This window comes from Eulemur rufifrons, chromosome 10, assembly GCF_041146395.1.
Source record: "Eulemur rufifrons isolate Redbay chromosome 10, OSU_ERuf_1, whole genome shotgun sequence".
Classification (NCBI taxonomy): domain Eukaryota; kingdom Metazoa; phylum Chordata; class Mammalia; order Primates; family Lemuridae; genus Eulemur; species Eulemur rufifrons.
This window is the reverse complement of record NC_090992.1, coordinates 28179795-28199371: the sequence shown is the minus strand read 5'-3', so window position 1 is coordinate 28199371 and position 19577 is coordinate 28179795. Positions and strand designations below refer to the sequence as shown.

Below are 19577 nucleotides of genomic sequence, written 5' to 3'. Positions count from 1 at the left end.
AGCTGAGTGCTTTTCCCAGTTGTCTTGTGCCATCTCAACAGCCTCGTGCGATTATCATCCCCATGTCACAGATGAGGACAGCGAGGCTCCCTGGGTTAACTGGTTTGCATGAGGTCACACAGCTGGCGTGGTGGCGTTAGGATTGGCTTGCAAGGAGTCGGGCTGCAGTGTGTGTCTGGGTCTGGAATGGTCCCTGGCTCAGCTGTGAAGGAAAGGAGGGGACTAAAGATACAAAGGATGAGTGAGCCAGGCCTTGAGCGTAACTCCAGGGCCTGGGACCTGTGCCCCGCTCTGGCCAGCTCCCCACCCAGGCGAGTCATGACACCCTTTCCCGCCCCCAGCTTTTCTCTGTGACACCCTGTCCTTGGAAGGAGAGTCCCCTCCAGGCTTGGGATCCCGTCTCTCCATGGCAGAGTTGAGAGTTGTTTGTTACAAGAGGGAGGTGACCGAGCAGTGGCCATGATGATGACACTTTCTCTGGCCTCCTCTGTCGGTCCCACTGCAGCCCAGACAAACCCAGCCGGGAGCCAGCCTGAAAGAGATGGAGCTGAGAGCTTCTGCCCAAGAAATAACAAGACCTCCTGCTCCCTGCTCCTGACATATATTCTTGCTAAGATTACTATTCATAGAAGCAAAAAAGACACAGTGCATTTCCTCTGGAGACTAAAGAATTGATGACAAAATGAGATTCATCCTTGTCTCTAGTTAAGTCCCTATTCCCAAGATTTTGCATCGGTCTTGATTCAGTTCCTCCTCGGTGAATTCTGCGAGTGTGGACTGAGTGCCTCCCACGGGCAGAGCACTGTGCTAGGCAAACACAGCAGAGGAGCCCCCTGCCCGCACAGACCCGGCGTCCAGCGGGGCACGGAGGGGCTGGTGAGGACTCTTATGCTACAAGTGACAGAAAATTATCTTACACTGGCTGTAGCCGAGAAAAAGGGGCCGGGGTGGGCTGTCTTCGGCATAACTGGTCCCAGGTACTCAAACAGGTGTCTCCGTCCCTCTCCTTGGCACTGTGCTGGCTGCATTCACAGGCAGGCCCGCCTTCACCGTGTGGGGGCAGAGGTGGCCACTGGTGACTGCAATCCATTGTCCCCTTTACTCTCCATCAAAGAGAAAAGTGTGTGGTCATCCGTCACATCAAGCCCCAGCATGCACAGCGACCATCAAAAGTACCCCCTGACCCAACCATACACCAGCTGCAGAGCCCAGGAGGCTGGGGTGCCCCAGGTGGAGCAGTTGGGAGGACAGTCCCCAGAAGAGAGCAAGTACACTGGACAGGCAAAAACAAGAGATGCCCAGAGCAGGGAAATAGGACCTGGGCCATAACCCCCTGGATAATTAGTATTGCACTCCTGGTAAAAGCAATGATGCAAGGTGCTGTGTGTAGGTACAAAAGGGTGAGAAGCTGCTGAGAAGATGGCAGTTAAGGGGACCTGAAGGGTGAGTAGAAAGTAGCCAGGCTCTGGGGGGGGGGGGGGGGGTGCTCCAGGCAGAGGGCGGAGCCTATGGGCAGGGCCCGGCCCTCGGAGGGAGGGGCATGGTGAGCCAGAGGTGAGTGGGGTGAGATGAGAGTGGGAGATGCCCCGGCCTGCACCAGCACACACCCTGGGGCATGTTGACTGCTTGCGTAGGCTGCACTGTGGCGGCCAGAGGGCATCCTGAAGAGTCGGGGTGGCCTGCGCTGGGGTGCTCCCAAGGACTCTGGAGCTGGCAGCAGCGTTAGCCACACAGGTGTGTGTCTCTCTGAGGGTAGCTCGTCGTGTCCTGGGCAGGCCAGCCATGGAGCAAACCAGCTGCCCAAAGCCTCCAGACATCCCAGGAATCTGAGGGCATTCTGGATGCCTCAGACCTCTCAACAGACCAACGTCACTCTGGTCCCTCGGGAACCTGCAGGCTGATGGCCAGCATGGTGAGGGCCAAAGAAACCAGAGGTCACGACAAAGAGAAGGATTTGATCATCCGGCTGCATAGAGTTAGGTTTCCCTGCCAGACAGAGCTGGAGACGCAGCCTCGTTAGCTAATGCGAGTTTAATGCGGAGTCGAGGGGGCTGAACACCAGCCTGGTCAGCTGCCCAGGAGACCGTCCAACACGGAGTAGGGTAGGGTGTCCCACCTGCTCAGCGCCGCTCCGCCACCCTAAAGGCAGAGAGCAGCCCAGCAGCGAGCTGGGCAATATCCGCCAGACAAAAGCATCACTTCCACATCAATCACGTTGTATAAAGGAAGAGTTATTGTTATGGGATGCTGGCTCCTGATCAATATCTCCTGCTTTGAAAATAAACTTCTTGGCTTGGCCTTGACATTAATCTACCATCAGGAGCCCATTATCTCGAGACCAATGTTCTGTTCTATTGACTCGCTTGGGTTTTTTTTTTTTTTTCTCCCCCAAGATCAGAACATAATTGCATTTCTCCAGGCAGCACTTCCACTAATTGCAGTGGGGAAGCCCAGGACAGAGCACACATCTGGGCTGGGGATGGAGACAGCAGGAGGAAATGGGGGACCAAGGACCCTCAGGTGCCAGGTGGAAGAGCAGCCCTTCTAGAACCCCCAAATTAATCAAGACGTGAAGCCCAATCCCCATACCCCATTGAGTAGTTCCCATCGGAAAGGGCTCTTCTGCACAGACTCCCCACTCCTGCCCCTCATTCCACAAAGGAGAGGATATGGTAGCAAGATGAATGCTAATGCCCCCGATCCAGCTGCAGCCCACCATGGCCACAGACCCCCGCACCCAAAGCCATGCCGGCCGGCATCTGGACTGCTCAGAGCCTGCCAGGCCTTCTCCACTCCACAGGCAGAGTACTCTGTGAGTCACAGTTGGATTGTGTCATCTCCCTCACTGAAGACCTCTTGTGACAATGCCTTATTCTGCCCCGAGACCCCCACGAGAGCCCCCACCCACCTCTCTTGTCTTTGCTCCCTCGGCTCCGGGCTCCAGCTTTCCGTGTGCAGTGACTGTGCCCAGCTTGGCCCTTCCTTGGGGACTTGACGCGCACTCTCTCTCCACCTGCTCTCTCCCTGGAGTCAGCTAAAACTAGGCTTAAATTCTGGCTCCACCACTTACTGACTCTGTGACCTTGGACAGGTGTCTTAGCTTCTCTGAGCCTCCATTTCAGCATCTGTAAAATGGAGCTATGCTACTACCTACTTTACAGGTTTTCCAATGAGAGTGAAGTGCAATTGCGCTTGTGACACTCATGGCCTAGTGTGTGACACTCATGGCCTAGAGTTTGGCACTGATGGGCACGTGCTGCTGTCGGCTGTTTTTACTGCAGCTGTCACTGCTGTGTTTTCCCACATCCTTAGTTCTGTGATTGGGGCTTCAGTAGACAATCTCGCCTGATACTTTTGATGAACGCACTAAGGGACGCTGGCCTTTGAGGGGACGGTGAACTGGATGCAGAAACATCATCTTCTCTCTCCCTTCCTCCCCTGCAGGTGTGGATGTGTGGGGGCCGCATGGAGGACATCCCCTGCTCCAGGGTGGGCCATATCTACAGAAAGTATGTGCCCTACAAGGTCCCCGCTGGAGTCAGCCTGGCCCGGGTAAGGTGATGGCTTTCCTGGGGCTGTGGGGGTGGGGGGAGTTGGCCTAGGCCCACCAGCAGCACTGAGGCACCCTGGGGCCCCAGGCTGGGTGATCACTAGGTGTGAGGATGTGTCCCCATTTCTCTTGGTGAAATCCAATTTAAAAGAACTTACTTAAAGCCCTACTTAACCACTTATTGGCTGTGTGACCTCGGGAGGGTTGCTTAACTCCTCTGAGCCTGTGTTTCCTCCTTTGTTTAAAGGAAGCTAATTCTTTCCAACTCTTAGCATTGCCGGGAGAATTAAGGAGATGATACAGTTTCCCAAGTGTGATAGATGACATGCTCGTAGGTGGCAGACATAGGAATGTTTTTATTTTCATGTGTTTAAGTTAACGAGGGTCAGAAATTAATGTGTATTAGTGTAGCAAACTTGTGATTTCACAGATACTACTTAGGATAAAACTAAAGTAGGTGCAAAGTTAGACCGGGGTGATTTAAAGAAACATGTTAGATAAATATTAATACGGGTGGAGTGGAGTCTTTGGGAAAGCCTGAGTGTTTAAAACTTCCTGGAGGGGAGGGGGAGTTAATAAATGTCAGCGTCTTTCTTTTCTCCCTACCCCCTCCCCACTTGCACTGCCAAATACTGTGTGGCAAACGGTTTCACTGCCTTAAAGTGGTTTATATCAATCACTGCTTGAATTAAATTGGCCACTGGCTACAAATGGAAATCTGTTAGCCAGAGTTTTTGTTTTTTGTGGGGTTTTTTTTGTATTAAAAGTCTTGGGGGAAAAAATCATTCAAGGTGACCACAGAAGAAAAAAGGAGGGAAGGTCCCCAAAGGGTAAAGAGATTCTCAGGGAGGCTTGGGGGAAGTTAGAAAGGTCACGGCACCGCTTTGCCTCCGTGGAGCCTGCCACCCCCCACCCCTAGGGGACACGTCCCTCCCGCCCGTGTTGCCTGTTCGCCATCGATCCACACCGCCCTCTGCTTCAGTCGCTGCCTCCCCCTCTCTGTCACCTGACCACCTTGACGTGCAGCATTGCAGCCCCTGGAACCCGCAAGAGCGTTGTCCTGGGACTTACAAAGCAAACTGAGAGGCTCAAAGAGGCCGCGCGGCTCCCCAGCCTCCCTCTGCGGGTGCGAGCTGCGCTCCGGGAAGCGTCGGGAGCAGCTTTGGGGACGCGTGGAGGGAAAGGAGAGCCGGCAGTGCCCTCTAGCGGCAGAAGTCTCTAACGACACCCGCGCCAGCCGTCCGCTCTTAGCACAGCGCCCGCAGACGATGGGGCCGGGGCTGGGTCCTAGATTCAGCCCCGAATCACGTGCTTCACAAGCATTATTGGCCGTCCCTGAGAAAGGTTTTCCAATCAGGAAAACAGCACACAGGTTTGCAGTAAGCCCAAGACTCTGACTCCAGTAGCTACAAGGAATCATAGGGACACACCAACCCCAGAACAGAACCAACCCTAAAGCATCCTTTTCTTATCCAGAGCTCTCAGTTTATAAGGCCCACCTGATAAAGAAACACTACCGCCTCCTGTTTATTGAGCCATGGATGAACTCTGTGGATAACAGCTAACTGTAGTAACACTTATGAAAACTTCCTTTGAGGCAGGCATCCTGCAAAGCATCTTACTTATCTCACTTGATTCCCACTATTTTTAATCTCCATTTTAGGAATGAGGAAAATGAAACATGAAGACGTTAAGTAACTAGAGCCAGTATTCAAACCCGTTTATGTCTGGCAGGTGCCTGGCACATAACAATTGTTCCTTAAATAGTGACTGCTGTGGTTAGTATCAGTATTGGTATCAGCACCAATATTAACAGTTAAGACAGGAAAGTGTATTTCACTGTCTCATCTGAATTCTGTGTTTAGGCATTTCAGCTTGTTTTTTAGCTGTCTGTGCTGAATCAGGATGCTGTGTTGATTAGCCACTGATAATCTAGGTGGTGCCCCATGCCTTCTTCGAAGCTTCTTCCCCAAGCCCTGGGACTGTCAGCTCTGATTACACATAGGTTTGCAGGACACCTGAAGCAAGCAGTGGTCTTTTTTAGTTGCAAATCATATTTAAAATTTCCCCCATGTTTCAACAATGAAATCCTAAGCTTTCCAGAGTACTGCCTCCTAGATCATCGTTTTGATTGACTTGAGGGGGAGGTGCTCTAATTAACAATAGACCTAAGTGAGCCACGTGAAGAGGGACATGAAGTTGTGCAGACTCCAGAAGGACAAACAACCAGACAGCCAAGAGGTAGCAGCAATTCAGGAAGTTCAAGCTGTCCACCAGCTTCCCTGCCTCAAGAACAAGTAGACACCCTTATTTTATTTTTTTACTAAAATTGCTAACATCTTTCTTATCTCTGACTCTGGCAAAAGGATCTTAGGGAAGGCAATAACAGAAACCCATTCAAACTTGGTGAGACAAAAGTGGAGATTTACTCCAAGGATGCAGGGAAATCTCTCTAATCCAAGCACAAGAAGAGCAGCTGGATGTCAGACAGGACTGAGACTCAGAACAAGGCAGGTGTTGAGAATAGAGGGGAGGAGGATCGAGAAGCCCACTGACATCCCGAGGTCCTTTTCATGACGCTAATAAGGGGAGATGTGAGAGAAATAAATGTAGAGCCCTTGCCTTTGTGCCAATCAGAAATAGCTCCTTAAGCCATGCCTGGAAAACACAATAATGCAATAGTAATTAAAATATTAATTAAAATTAGGATTAAAATATTATGTTGTCTGGTCCTTTAAAAATAACACTGGTATTAATAAATTGCAGCAGCTTTCCATGGTCAAATTGGCCAGCCTTGCTTTTCTTTTTTTCAAAAATTTTTTATATATATAATTTTATTTTTTTACTTAGTAAAGACAGGATCTCACTCTTGCTCAGGCTGATCTTGAGCTCCTGAGCTCAAGTGATCTCAGCCTCCCAGAGTGCTAGGATTACAGGCGTGAGCCACCACGCTGGGCTCAGCCTTGCTTTTGGTTGGAGTGAAAGTACAATGGTTCCTCATTACCCCTGTGGCTCCAGCAAGTTAGACAGGGAGCCAAAGGACCCAGGTGGGCATACTGGAAAAAGGAGAGGAAATAGTGTGTTTTAGAGTGTTCAGATATACAGGCTCTGTTAGGCCTTCCACTTCCTCTGGGCACAGTTTTAAATTAAGCACAGCCTTTGCACTGCAGGGGCCTGGTGGGAATAGCACTGTTCCTGAACTGTTTTCTAGCTCACTGTGGACTCTTCAGCACTCAGCAAGAGTTAGGTAGCAGCAAGCAAATTCAATAGTTTCCTGGTCCCAAACTCAAAGCCAGCAAAATTGGGGAGCTGGTGAATTTGTCTCCAGTGCGGGGGGGGGGGGGGGGGGCCTCCCTCATGTTGGTTCCCTTCCTCCTTTACTCAGGAGTCAGCAAACTGTTTTCTTATGGCCCCTGAGCTAACAGTTTTTATCATACCATTTTAAATCTTTGCGGGGGATGAGGCGGGGGAGGGAATCAAAAGAAAAAGAAGATTTTGTGACACATGAAAATCAAATTTCAGTGTCCGTGAGTTTGACTGGAACCCAGCCACACTATTTATATGGTGTGCATGGCTGCTTTCTCGCTACATCAGAGTTGAGAGCATATGGTCTGCAAAGCCCAAGGATTCACTATCTGCCTCTTTACCGAAAACATGTAAACATTTGCTGCCCCAGCCTTCCTTCTGCTCCTACAGCGGCCCTTCCCACTGAGGTGCGAATGAATGACAACAGCTGAAAGTGCTAACTCCCCTTCACCCTCGAAATCAAAGAGGAAGATTTGATTGCAACAGGGAAAAACCTTACGATAAAGCAAAGCCTGGGGCCGGGCGCGGTGGCTCACGCCTGTAATCCTAGCTCTCTGGGAGGCCGAGGTGGGCGGATCGTTTGAGCTCAGGAGTTCGAGACCAGCCTGAGCAAGAGCGAGACCCCCATCTCTACTAAAAAATAGAAAGAAATTATATGGACAGCTAAAAATATATATAGAAAAAATTAGCCGGGCATGGTGGTGCATGCCTGTAGTCCCAGCTACTCGGGAGGCTGAGACAGGAGGATTGCTTGAGCCCAGGAGTTTGAGGTTGCTGTGAGCTAGGCTGACGCTACGGCACTCACTCTAGTCTGGGCAACAGAGTGAGACTCTGTCTCAAAAAAAAAAAGCAAAGCCTGCAGAGTTCTATGTAGGGAGGGCGGGTAGTGCTCCTGGCAACATCCAGGGATTGAAGGATGACGTTCTGGAGCTGGGAACTTGCCCTGAACGCTGAACTTGAACCCTCAGGTGTCAGCTGTCAGAGGGTCTCACTGTGTAGTCTCTACGCTGCAGATGGAATAAGAATTCATCACAATTACATATAAGAATTCACTCTTCCCCAAGTTTGCTCACAAACAGGATGTCTCGTCATCTGCCGCCTCTGCTTGCCAATAATGTGGTTGTCTTTTTTCTTTTTATTTTACTGATTATCCTTGTGCATCATAATAAAAGGACCAGGAACCTTTATACCTCAAAGGATTATTAGAAATTCCAGCTGCTGGTGGAATCATACCTTTTTCTTGCAAATTATAATTTGTTTTTGCCACCTAACTTGGTCAGAACTCTTTTAGTGGAAAATGACAGAAACCCTTGTCAAATTGGCTTAAGCACAGTACAGGCTCCTGTAACTGCAAAGTTCCAGGGTAGCTCTGGCTTCAGACACAGCGGATGCCAGGGCTAAAAGGAGGAATGTGTTCCTGGATCTAGCCCTGAGCTCTGCTTCATTTTGGGTTGATTTCATCCTTGGACAGGCTTTCCTCATGTGGTGGCCATCTGGCCGGGCAGCTCCGGCTGGCATCTTACCCAGCAATCCAAGCAGAAACAGAGCAATTCTTCCCAATGGGTCCAGCAAAAATCCCAAGGCCAATGCCTATTGGCTGTGACTGGCGTGGCTTAGGTCACATGCCCGCTGCTGGCCGGTCCCTGTGTCCCAGCGTGTCTGGATTCACATTAGCCAGGCTGGGTCATGTACCTTTCCTCCAGCCACGTGAACGGACAGGGAGACAGGTGTGGCTCCCCAAGGGGAAATTAGTGGGAGGCTTTCACTAGAAAGGATAGAAGATGGGCAGACAAAACAACAGCAGTGTGTTTTTCAACTCTAAGTTGTAAAGTTCTTAAAACATGCATAAATAATAAATAGAAATATAGGATGCCTAAAAACAGGATTTTTGATGCAACATAAAATGAGAAAGGTGGACCTCGACCTGCCAGGACCCTTTGCACCCCACGCCCTGGGAGAGACTGACCCTTCTCCCCCCATTCTTGACCGCCCCCTGCAGAACCTCAAGCGAGTGGCAGAAGTGTGGATGGACGAGTATGCCGAGTACATTTACCAGCGCCGGCCCGAGTACCGCCACCTCTCCGCTGGGGACGTAGCAGCCCAGAAAAGGCTCCGCAGCTCCCTCAATTGCAAGAGTTTCAAGTGGTTTATGACCAAGATCGCCTGGGACCTGCCCAAGTTCTACCCACCCGTGGAGCCTCCAGCTGCAGCTTGGGGGGAGGTGAGTCTGCAGGGCAGGGCGGCCCCATTTGCAAGGTCCCGTGCTAAAGGCGAACGCGGACCCCTTGTTCGTAAGGCGGGAAGAAAGTACCCTGAAAGATATGAATCTGAAACGGTTTTCTTTCTTTCCCAGTCTCTCTCTAGCCTTGTCTTGGTGGTTTTTTATTTGCTATTTGGTGTTTTAGGTATAGAAAAACTAAAACTTTAAATTATTAGCCTGAATTTTTACCTCTCATCTTTATATTATGCAGTGCTGGTTTTAAATGCAAATTAACAGCATGTAGCTCGTGTTCAGAGTAGGTGAAGTGACATGATCTGTATTTCATATTTCGTGCATGTACAGGTGTTAATATTTCTCACCAGAACAGTGGAAACACTGCACAAAACTAACTCAGCTGTTTTTATTTCACTTCTTTTTTTTTTTTTTTGAGACAGAGTCTCACTCTGTTGCCCAGGCTAGAGTGAGTGCCGTGGCGTCAGCCTAGCTCACAGCAACCTCAAACTCCTGAGCTCAAGGGATCCTCCTGTCTCAGCCTCCCGAGTAGCTGGGACTACAGGCATGCACCACCATGCCCGGCTAATTTTTTCTATATATATTTTTAGCTGTCCATATAATTTCTTTCTATTTTTAGTAGAGATGGGGTCTCACTCTTGCTCAGGCTGGTCTCGAACTCCTGAGCTCAAACGATCCACCCGCCTCGGCCTCCCAGAGTGCTAGGATTACAGGCGTGAGCCACCGTGCCCGGCCTCACTTCTTGATAATGTGTATTTCTGCCAACATTCTCTGCCTTGCATTTACTGATGAGTAAGGAAGGGCCGAAAGGAAAGGGAACTAAGGGTTGCCACACAGCAAATCAGAGAGGCCTTGCCCGACTCAGCTGTCTGGCGAGCCCCACCCAACGCTACCACCAGTATCTAGAGGAGGTGACATGTTAACGTCCCTCAGGAAGCTCTTCACCTCGCTACATTTGTTGACTTTTTCCCCCAGGCTAGTTCAAGTCCCCCAAGAAGCAGGTGCCACGGTGGGATTAGATGTGCGACAGATCTGTTGCTGAGACGCCTGAGAGGGGAGGTCAGGGGGCCGGGGGACACTGGGACAGCCGCGAGGCCATGAGCCTGGCCTGTCGTCTGTGAAGGGTCGAGGGAAGGAAGGAGGGCTGGGGCAGGAAGAGTCCCTCCTGCAGTGAGGCTCCAAGGTTAATGACGAGTCCCCACTCCAAGTCACCAGTCAGAGGGTCCAGCATCTTTCAGGGGCGGGCCTGCCGTGGTGTCCCTGCCTCACTCAGTCGTTGGCTGGGAGCTGCCCCAGGCAGACTCGGGTTTGGTCCAGAACACAGCAGTGGGCTGCTAAACTCTCTGCACCACCATATCCTACCCCTCAGACCAAACAGGAGTGACATCTGTAAGGTGGGAACTATGTGATGGACATCAAGCACCCAGCACAGTGGCCCGCCCATAGTAAGTGCCCAATCAGTGTTTGTTGCCTAAGCAGGTGAGCAGCCTCGGGCTTCAGACTCCCAACCCAGGGCTCTCCCGCTACACACACCATCTTCATGGTCCAAGGGTAGGAGACCACTGTTGTCCTTCGGATCTCAGTGGGTTTGGCAGGGACTCTTGCCACCTCTTGCCATTCACCTACCCCAAAAGGCAGAGAGAGTCTAAGACCCACAGCAAAGATTTCATGTCCTTTTGTAGGGGGTTCAAAGTATGGTCCCTGGGTCACCTGGAATGGGGGGTAAAATTCAATTCCTGGGTCTTTTGGATGAAATTCTCTGGGAATGGGGCCAGGGAGTTCTCCGTTAACAACTCCTCACCTCCAGTCCCCCACTGCTAACCCCCAACGCTGAGAGCTCTAAACACAGCAGTGTTTGGGGGATCGCTCTCTGTGGACTAAGTATTCCTTTATGGAGAGGCTCAGGCACTTCCAGCGGCCCAGGGCAAGCTCTAGCAAGACAATGGAGGGCTTAGTCCATCTAATGTCTCTGCCTTGGTTCCTCTCTCCCAGCCTGGCAGGGGCCCAGTGGGTACCTCGAGGTGCCTCACTGGTCCACTCCTTCCCTTTCTCCCTCCTAGATCCGCAACGTGGGCACGGGCCTGTGTGCAGACACGAAGCACGGGGCCCTGGGCTCCCCGCTGAGGCTGGAGAGCTGCGTCCGGGGCCGCGGGGAGGCTGCCTGGAACAACATGCAGGTAAGGGCCGCCCCTCAGGGACTGGCAGCAGGGTCTCCGGGCCTTCTGCAGCCTGGATCGCTGGCAAAATCCAACATCCATTCCTGGCAAACCGGGAATAGAAGGGAACTTCCTCAACTAGATAAAGGGCATCTGTGAAAAACCCATAGCTGACATCATGCTTGATGGTACGTCTGAATGCTTTCTCCCTAAGGTCAGGAATAGGACAGCGAAGTCTGAGCTCATCATTTCTATCTGACACTGTACCAGAGGTTCTAACCTATTTAACAAGATGAGAAGAAGAAGTAAAAGTCATCCGTAGGAAAGGAAGAAGGAAAACTGTCCTTATTTGTAAACTATATGAGCATCTATGTAGAAAATTTAATTAAGTCTACAGAGAAGCTATTAAAACTAATAACTGAGTCGGGCAAAGTTGCAAGATATAAAAAACAATTGTATTTCTGTATACTAATGATGAAGAATCAGAAATTAAAATTAAAAACAAGTATTTACTATAACAAAAAATATGAAATACTCAGATATATATAACAAAAGATGTGAAAGTCCTGTACACCGGAAACTACAAAACATTTTAATACAAGTTAAAGAGAAGATCCAAATAAATGAAGATATGTACCACGTTCATAGGTTGGAAAACTCAATGTTGATATCAAGTCTTTCCAAGCCAATATTTAAATTCAACACTCTTCTAATATCCTAGCAGACTTTTTTGTAGAAATTGAAAAACTGATTCTAGCATTCATATGGAACTGCACAGGAACTAGAATAGCCAAAACAACTTTCAAAGAAGTACAAAGTTAAAGGACTAACACTTCCTGATTTCGAGATATATTATAAAGCAGCAGTCATCAAGACTGTGTGGTACTGACATAAGGAAAGATCAATGGAACAGAATAGAGAGTCCAGAAATAGACCCACATGTATAAGAACAAATGATTTTTGACAGAGGTATAAAGGCAGTTCAGTGGAGAAAGAAAGTCTTTTCAACAAATAGTGCTGGAACAATTGGATCTCCATATGCAAAAAAAAAAAAAATCAATGTATACCTTATACTATGTACAAAAATTAACTCAAAATGGATCATAAACGTAAACCTAAAACCTAAAATTAAAAAGCTTTTAGCTGGGTGCAGTGTCTTACTCCTATAATCCTAGCACTTTGGGAGGCCAAGGCAGAGGATCACTTGAGCCCAGGAGTTTGAGGGCTTGAGACCAGCTTGAGCAAGCGCAAGACCCCCTCTCTACACAAAATAGAAAAGTTAGCTGGGCATGCTGGCACTCACCTGTAGTCCCAGCTACTCGGGAGGCTGAGGCAAGAGGATCACTCAAGCCCAGGAGTTTGAGGTTGCAGTGAGCTATGATGATGCCACTGCACTGGGCAACAAAGTGAGACCCTGTCTCAAAAAAAAAAAAAAAAAAACAACTTTTAGAAGAACACATAGGCAAAGATGTTTGTGACCTTGGATTAAGCAATGATTTCTTAGATAAAACACCAAAAACTCAATCTGTGAAAGAAAAATATTGATCAATTAGACTTCTTCAAAATGAAAAACTTGTTCTTTAAAAGATAACTGTTGAGAAAATAAAAAGGCAAGGCACAGACTGAGAGAAGCATATGTCTGATAAAGGATTTGTATCTAGAATATATTAAAACTCTCAGAACTCAATAATTTAAAAAAAAATTTTATGGGCAAAAGATTTGTATAGATACTTTACCAAAGAAGGTATATATGTTGATGGCAAATAAACATTCAAAATGCTTAACTTCGTGAGTTATTAGACAAATGGAAATTACAATTACAATGAAATAACCACCACGCACTTGTTAAAAAGACTGACCGCACCAAAGGCTGGCCAGGATGTGGTGAATTGGAACTACACACTGCTGGTGGAAATGGAAATGGTGCAGCCACTTTGGAAAACAGTTCGGCAGTTGCGTAGCAAGGTAACCATGGATCTTTTATACGAGCCAGCCGTTCCACTCCTAGATATTTATCGAAGAGAAAAGAAAACATAGGTCCATACAAAGACTTGTCCACAAATGTCCATAGCAGCTTTATTTGTGGTAGCCCCAAACTAGAAACAACCCAAATGTCCAAGAGCAGGTGAATGGAGCCCCAATTCTGCAATAACAAGTGAACTCTTGGTAAATGCTGTTATAACGTGGGTGAATTGCAACAAAATTATGTTGAGTGAAAAACCAGAGAAAAGAGAATACTGCTGTATGATTCCTTTTATGTACAATTCTAGAAAATTGCAAATAATCTCTAGCAACAGAAAGCAGATCAGTGGCTGCCTTGGGGTAGGGGGAAGAGGAGGAAGAGATTACAAAGGATCATGGAGATACGTTGGGGATGATGGGTATGTTCATTACCTTGATTGATGGTGCCACGGGTGTAAACATGCACCAAAATGTATCAAATTGTACACTTTAAATGTGTGCAATTCATTGTACACCGATTATTCTTTGGTAAAGCTGCTAGGAAGGAAAAAAAAAGTTTATCAACCAAATGCAACATGTGGACCCAGTTAGGATTCTTATTCAGACAGACTAACTGTGAAGAGAAATAGATAAGGCATTCCACGAACACTTGAACTCTGGATATTTGGTGACACGGGGAACTTTGTGGTAACTTCTAATATTTATACCTGACATGATATGATATGTGGGATTTGCTTCAAAATAATGTGGGGGCGGGGATACCGGTGGGGGTAGAGCTATAACAAGATTGGCCATGAGTTGGTAACTTTTGAAGCCAAGTGATCAGAATGGGAGGCACAGTCAACACAGTTTTTTTGGACCTCTGTGTTTAAAATTTTCCATAATTTAAAGAAAATGGAGGAAAAAATGGGAGACAGCTTTGCTGTCCCTGTCATGATGCCTCTGTGTGCACAGGTATTCACCTTCACCTGGAGGGAGGACATCCGGCCCGGAGACCCCCAGCACACCAAGAAGTTCTGCTTTGACGCCGTCTCCCACACCAGCCCGGTCACGCTGTACGACTGCCACAGCATGAAGGGCAACCAGCTGTGGAAATACCGCAAGGTAAGACGGGACACGTGGCGGGGGCAGGGAAACCCGCTTTGCTTTTGGTTTTTAAAGCGATGCGGTGCCTCACCCCTCCTTCTGACAGAGCCCGCCCCCCTCACCCCCCCCACCCCCCCCACCCCCGCCCATGCATTTGCTCCACGGACGTGCAGTGCCCGATTTTCCCGTCATTCAAGGGAAATCAGAAATCCAGACTTTCATGTGAAATCTCCAAATCTTTTTTTTTTTTTTTTTTTTTTTGAGACAGAGTCTCACTCTGTTGCCCGGGCTAGAGTGAGTGCCGTGGCGTCAGCCTAGCTCACAGCAACCTCAAACTCCTGGGCTCAAGCGATCCTCCTGCCTCAGCCTCCCGAGTAGCTGGGACTACAGGCATGCGCCATCATGCCCGGCTCATTTTTTCTATATATATTTTTAGCTGTGTATATAATTTCTTTCTATTTTTCATAGAAACGGGCTCTCGCTCTTGCCCAGGCTGGTCTCGAACTCCTGAGCTCAAACAATCCGCCCACCTTGGCCCCCCTGAGTGCTAGGATTACAGGCATGAGCCACCGCGCCCGGCCTGAAATCTCCAAATCTTAAATATTGGCAACTGAGTCCATTTAAAAAGAAAAGAACACACACACACAGACCATAAAGACTGAGGGAATTTGACCAGAGGCGGGCAGCGTCTGGGTCCCAGGCCTGGGAGTGGCATGCGTCACTCCTGCCCACGTGCCAGCAGGCAGCCCCAGTCACGTGGCAGTGCCAGCTGCAAGGGGGGCTGGACAGCGTCTGGCTGCGTGCTCAGGTCTGGGGCAGCTAGTCAGTCACTTCCTCGCTGCTGCCATGTTGCTGCCGTCTGACGGGTCCTGTCCCCAGTGATCACCTCCCTGTTTTTACAGGACAAGACCCTGTACCACCCCGTCAGTGGCAGCTGCGTGGACTGCAGTGAAAGTGACCACAGGATCTTCATGAACGCCTGCAACCCCTCCTCTCGCACCCAGCAGTGGCTATTCGAACACACCAACTCAACAGTCTTGGAAAACTTCAATAGAAACTGAGCCTCCTGTCCCCGGGGCAGGCCCAGCGGGTCCCGTCTGGCACTCACGCTGTTTCCTCTCCCAGGGGGGCAAGGCCTCTGTGGGCAGCTTGTGTAAAAGGTGCCAGCCACACGCTTCAGGGTGAGCTGGAGCAAGGGGTCCGCCTGGTCCTCGAGCCCCTGCGTTGTGGGGATGGCGTGGCGAGCAGACCCCGCAAGACGCCCCGCAGAGAGCAGAGCCTGCTTCGATCCCTGCTGGCAGCACAGGAAATCGGCAGGGCCTTTTCAACTTTGTCACCACGTCCCCTTGAGCATTATGCGGGACGCTAGCAAGGCAGCCGTAGGCCACCCAAACGTGAGACCTGCAGGTTGCCCAGCCGCCAGGTCACTCTGCTGTGTGACGGTGCTTTAGAGAGAAAGGCAAACTTTGCCTGTTTGGGGCAGCTCTTAGCACCGATGCCACGCATCTGCAGCGGAAGGGAAAGAAGTCCCCTCAGGCCTTTAGTTTCTGCTGTCTTGGGGGTGACCGCAGTCACTGCCCAGCTTCTGTTCTCAGTCACTGCCCCAGATGATTCAGTCAAAGGCCGTGCCTGGGGCCCTCAGAGTGTTCGGTACGGAATGCTGCCAGCTGCCGGCTCAGAGAGGGGCCTCTCCGACGTTCCTTTGTAGCCATGGGCATCCGGGATAGCTCTCCCTGCTCTCTGGGTATCTGAAATGCCCGTTTTAGTGCTCTCCAGGCACAAGGACGGCCCAGCCACCAGCTTTTCGGGGCTGTGTTTCAGATGGCCTTGAGTCCGTGGAAAAGCCCAAGTAGAAGACCTCCAAACTAGAAATGCCGGCTGAACTTCCCTCATCCATGCTTCCACTTCCCTCTCTCGCTCCCAAGCAATTACCTGGAGAGAAGAAGAGAGAGGCCACGAGGCGCTCGCCCCACAGCGTCTGGAGGCCTCCAGGATCAACCGTGGGCAAGATGCCTGGTCTCTGACCTCATCGTGGTTCTAGTTCTCGCCCGGAACTCCAGAATTTTTGAAGGACTCTATAATTCGATCGTGAACTAGAAGGCTACATAGGATTCTGGTATTCCAGCATCTGACATGAATTTCTAGAATGCTGTGATTAAAGCAGCCAGCCAGGTATGATACAGCCAAGGCAGCCGCCCCCACCCCCAGCCTAGAAACAATCCGTGGAATCCAAAGTTGGTGGTGGTGTTGGGGGTGCAGGGAGCGGGGAGCCCTGTGTCCATCAGCTCATGCCAGAGGCTTTGGCACAGTGTGGTCCTCAGCAAAGACCTGAAGCCAGAGAACCTTCCCCCATCATCACAGCTGCAGTCTCATTTGCCATAGAGAAAAGAACCTGATGTGCCATGGCCAGACATAGGCCCAGCTTCACGCCAGCCCTTCGTGTTTACCTTTTGCTTTGTTAATTACCCGTCAGGCTCCCAGAGGGCTTCCAGACTAACAGGAAGCATTTCTGTAACCAACCCGCCACCCACCGATTCAGAAATGGAAATCACATTCCACAACCTATGGCTCCCACCAGCTAGCCTAGGAAATACTTGAACTCAGCATTCCAATTAAAGTCGGGTCTCTTGATTGTGTCATTTACCAATTAAATAACTGAGACATACGTCTGGGAAGAGAGCCACAAATCTGCCTTTGAGATGCTGGCGGATCTCAAGGCCATCAATTATGGGGGGGAGGAGGGAGGGATAAACACTCCCAGCCATCGCCACCGGAGCGAACGTGCTGCGCAGCTGGCAAAGGATCGCTTCCTCTTCTGCCCCAGCACAAGCCCTGCTCTGGCCACCTGTCCGTGAGAGAGAGAGAGAGGCGGCCCCTGCGCTTGCAAAACTTGCTTGCTAATCCCTGTTGTCCTTTTCCATACGAGTGCTATATCTTTAGAAGTGGCCCTCTATAGAAAGGAGCCAAAAGATGAGGCCCCTTCTAGAATCTAGGATAACAAGAGTGTTGGCAGTTTGGGGAGTTAAAATTAAGATTCATCATCGGAGAGCAATGCAGCATCATTAAAATAAAAACTGTGCCTTTTAAAAAGAAAAAATGCAAATGTACAGCAAATCCCTAAACTTGAACTATTTCCTAGTGCCTTGCTAGACAAACATAAAGGGGCAGGGTTGGGGGGAGGGGAACATTTTTGGTGGTGTGTGTGGTTCCTATGGGTTGAGTGTGTGTTTCTTAATGTCTGATTTCAAGCAGGAGATGGTGGGCCTCTAGGCAAGACCTGAGACTGAGATGCCCCCAGAGGCCAGAGTCGCTCCAGTCAGTGCAAGTCATGCTCCGAATTAAAAAGGCAGCTGGGCACCTAGTTTAGTCCGTGCCCTAGAAGGGCCTCTGCAGCCCCTGAGAGAAGGCCTTGCATACCTCATTGGGCCCTGCTGGGGGGCCATGCCTGTGGTCCCCATCCCAACTGCCACACAGAGTGCTTGTCCTGGGATTCAGGGGGGCAGAGCACTGGCTGGGCTTCCAAATTGTCCCACTCCAGGTGGGTGGCCGGGATTCCTGCGGAAAGCCGGAGCAGCAGCAAGCCGTCCTCAGCCTTCCCTTTCCCACCCTCTGGCTCTCCTTGCCAGTCTGGTTTCACACCCTGAACAGGGACGACATGTCCTGCGAGCACCGTGGCATTAGCAATCGCTGAGCCCACATCAATAGGTCCTGGGACTTGTCAGAGTGTGTAATAGGGGAAGGGAGGACAGCACTTCCCCGGCTCAATTTCACTGACCAACTGCCTAATTGCTCTTATTAAGCCACTCATTGTTTTGGCCTCGTTTTTTGAAAAGCACCTGTCTCCAGGATTCAGGTTTCGGCTCACATCCTCAGCGGATACTCAATAAAACTGAGCCAGGAGCCTATGTGGATGCCGACAGCCAGGTGATGGGTCTTTATTCGAGGATGAGGTCACAAAAAAGGGTGTTGCTAGAAAGGATCATGACCCTGTGGCCCACCAGCAGCCTTTTAGAAGGGGACTGCAGAAACATTTCGGAGAGCAAAGAGTGTCTGTGCTGTAAGTTCAAGGCCCTTGGATGTGGCTAAATTTGCAGGCACATGTGTGCAAAGCCATTCCATTTTCTGCTTCCAGTTGGAGTCTTCAACTTTGCAAACAGTCCAGGAACTGTTGATTCTTCCCTTTAGGAAACAACTAGCTCAGAGGCAGAGGACGGTACATCTGCAGAGGGGATCTGATGGTGGTAGGGGGGGTGACATTAGGTCCAGGGGAGAAAGAGCAGTTTTTGTTGAAGATGTAGCTTATGGATTTCCAAAGTCTATAGTACAGTCACTTTTCAAAACTCCAACCTATTGAATTTCTTTTTCTCCTTAAGAAATAGGTGATGTCTTTGAAAAAAGCTCCATATTTCTTTCTGAGCAGCTCCATTTTTCTAGTCTCTGGATTCTCAAAAGAGTGAGTGGCAAAGCACTTTACAGTAGTAACTGAGAAATCCAGATTCCTTGCTTCAACGATACCTAGTTTGTACAGATTAGGTAATATTTTATAATTCCTAGGAGGCGATGCATTTTTAATGTTTTCTGAAGATTTGTAAGTGTGGGTAAGGGTCAAGTTCTGTCCTGGAAGTCTTTATTGCTTTCAACTAATAGAAAGAGCCAAGTAATATTTTTAGTTCAAACTTGATCTTGAGCCAAGACCCACTGCCACCTCTGGGGCTGGACCTACATGCCAAGTGACAAGGCCATCTTAACATCTGCTTCCAAAATGGCTTGATTCAGCTGTGCCAGACAACAGAGTCAGGCCCCTGCTCTGTTACTGGCTGGAAGACTGGGATCCCACAGGGGTTGCAGGCAGGGAATATTTGGGAAGTCAGACTGGGACTCTATAGAGAAAGCTCAAGACCACCAACCTCTTCTCCTGCCTGGAAAAGTGAGCCTTTGTGAAGAACTGACTTGCCTTGTACAATTGTGATTGTGATTGTTGAGTAAACCTCCAGAATTTCTCTAAAGTAGTCTCTGGCTTATTCCTTCTCATGTGTCATTCTCCTTCCTGTAATTCCCCACATATTCATAGAGCACCCACTCAGCACCCAGGCACTCTGCTGGGTGCTAAGCAAATTCCCAACAACCATCTTTCTAGATGGGAAGGCAGACCTGAGACAACTTGGATGTTTTCAGATGCAAATAGGGCTATGAAGGATATAAAATAATTACATTTCAGAGAGTGGGGTGGGGTCAACATGGCCAGAATGGTCAGAGAATGCATCTCTGTGAGAGCTGAAAGACA

General features: G+C 49.4%; 1 protein-coding gene across 1 annotated transcript in view; it reads left to right on the top strand.

Moving 5' to 3' along the window:
- Window positions 1-19264, top strand: part of GALNT10 (polypeptide N-acetylgalactosaminyltransferase 10) — a 184086-nt gene extending 164822 nt beyond the window's left edge. Inside the window, exons 8-12 of the mRNA XM_069483903.1 lie at window positions 3445-3552; window positions 8856-9077; window positions 11150-11266; window positions 14162-14311; window positions 15196-19264. Coding sequence (XP_069340004.1) covers window positions 3445-3552; window positions 8856-9077; window positions 11150-11266; window positions 14162-14311; window positions 15196-15354 — 756 coding nt within the window. The 3' untranslated portion in view covers window positions 15355-19264. The remainder of the gene's footprint in view (window positions 1-3444; window positions 3553-8855; window positions 9078-11149; window positions 11267-14161; window positions 14312-15195) is intronic.
- The last annotated feature ends 313 nt before the right edge of the window (window positions 19265-19577 follow it).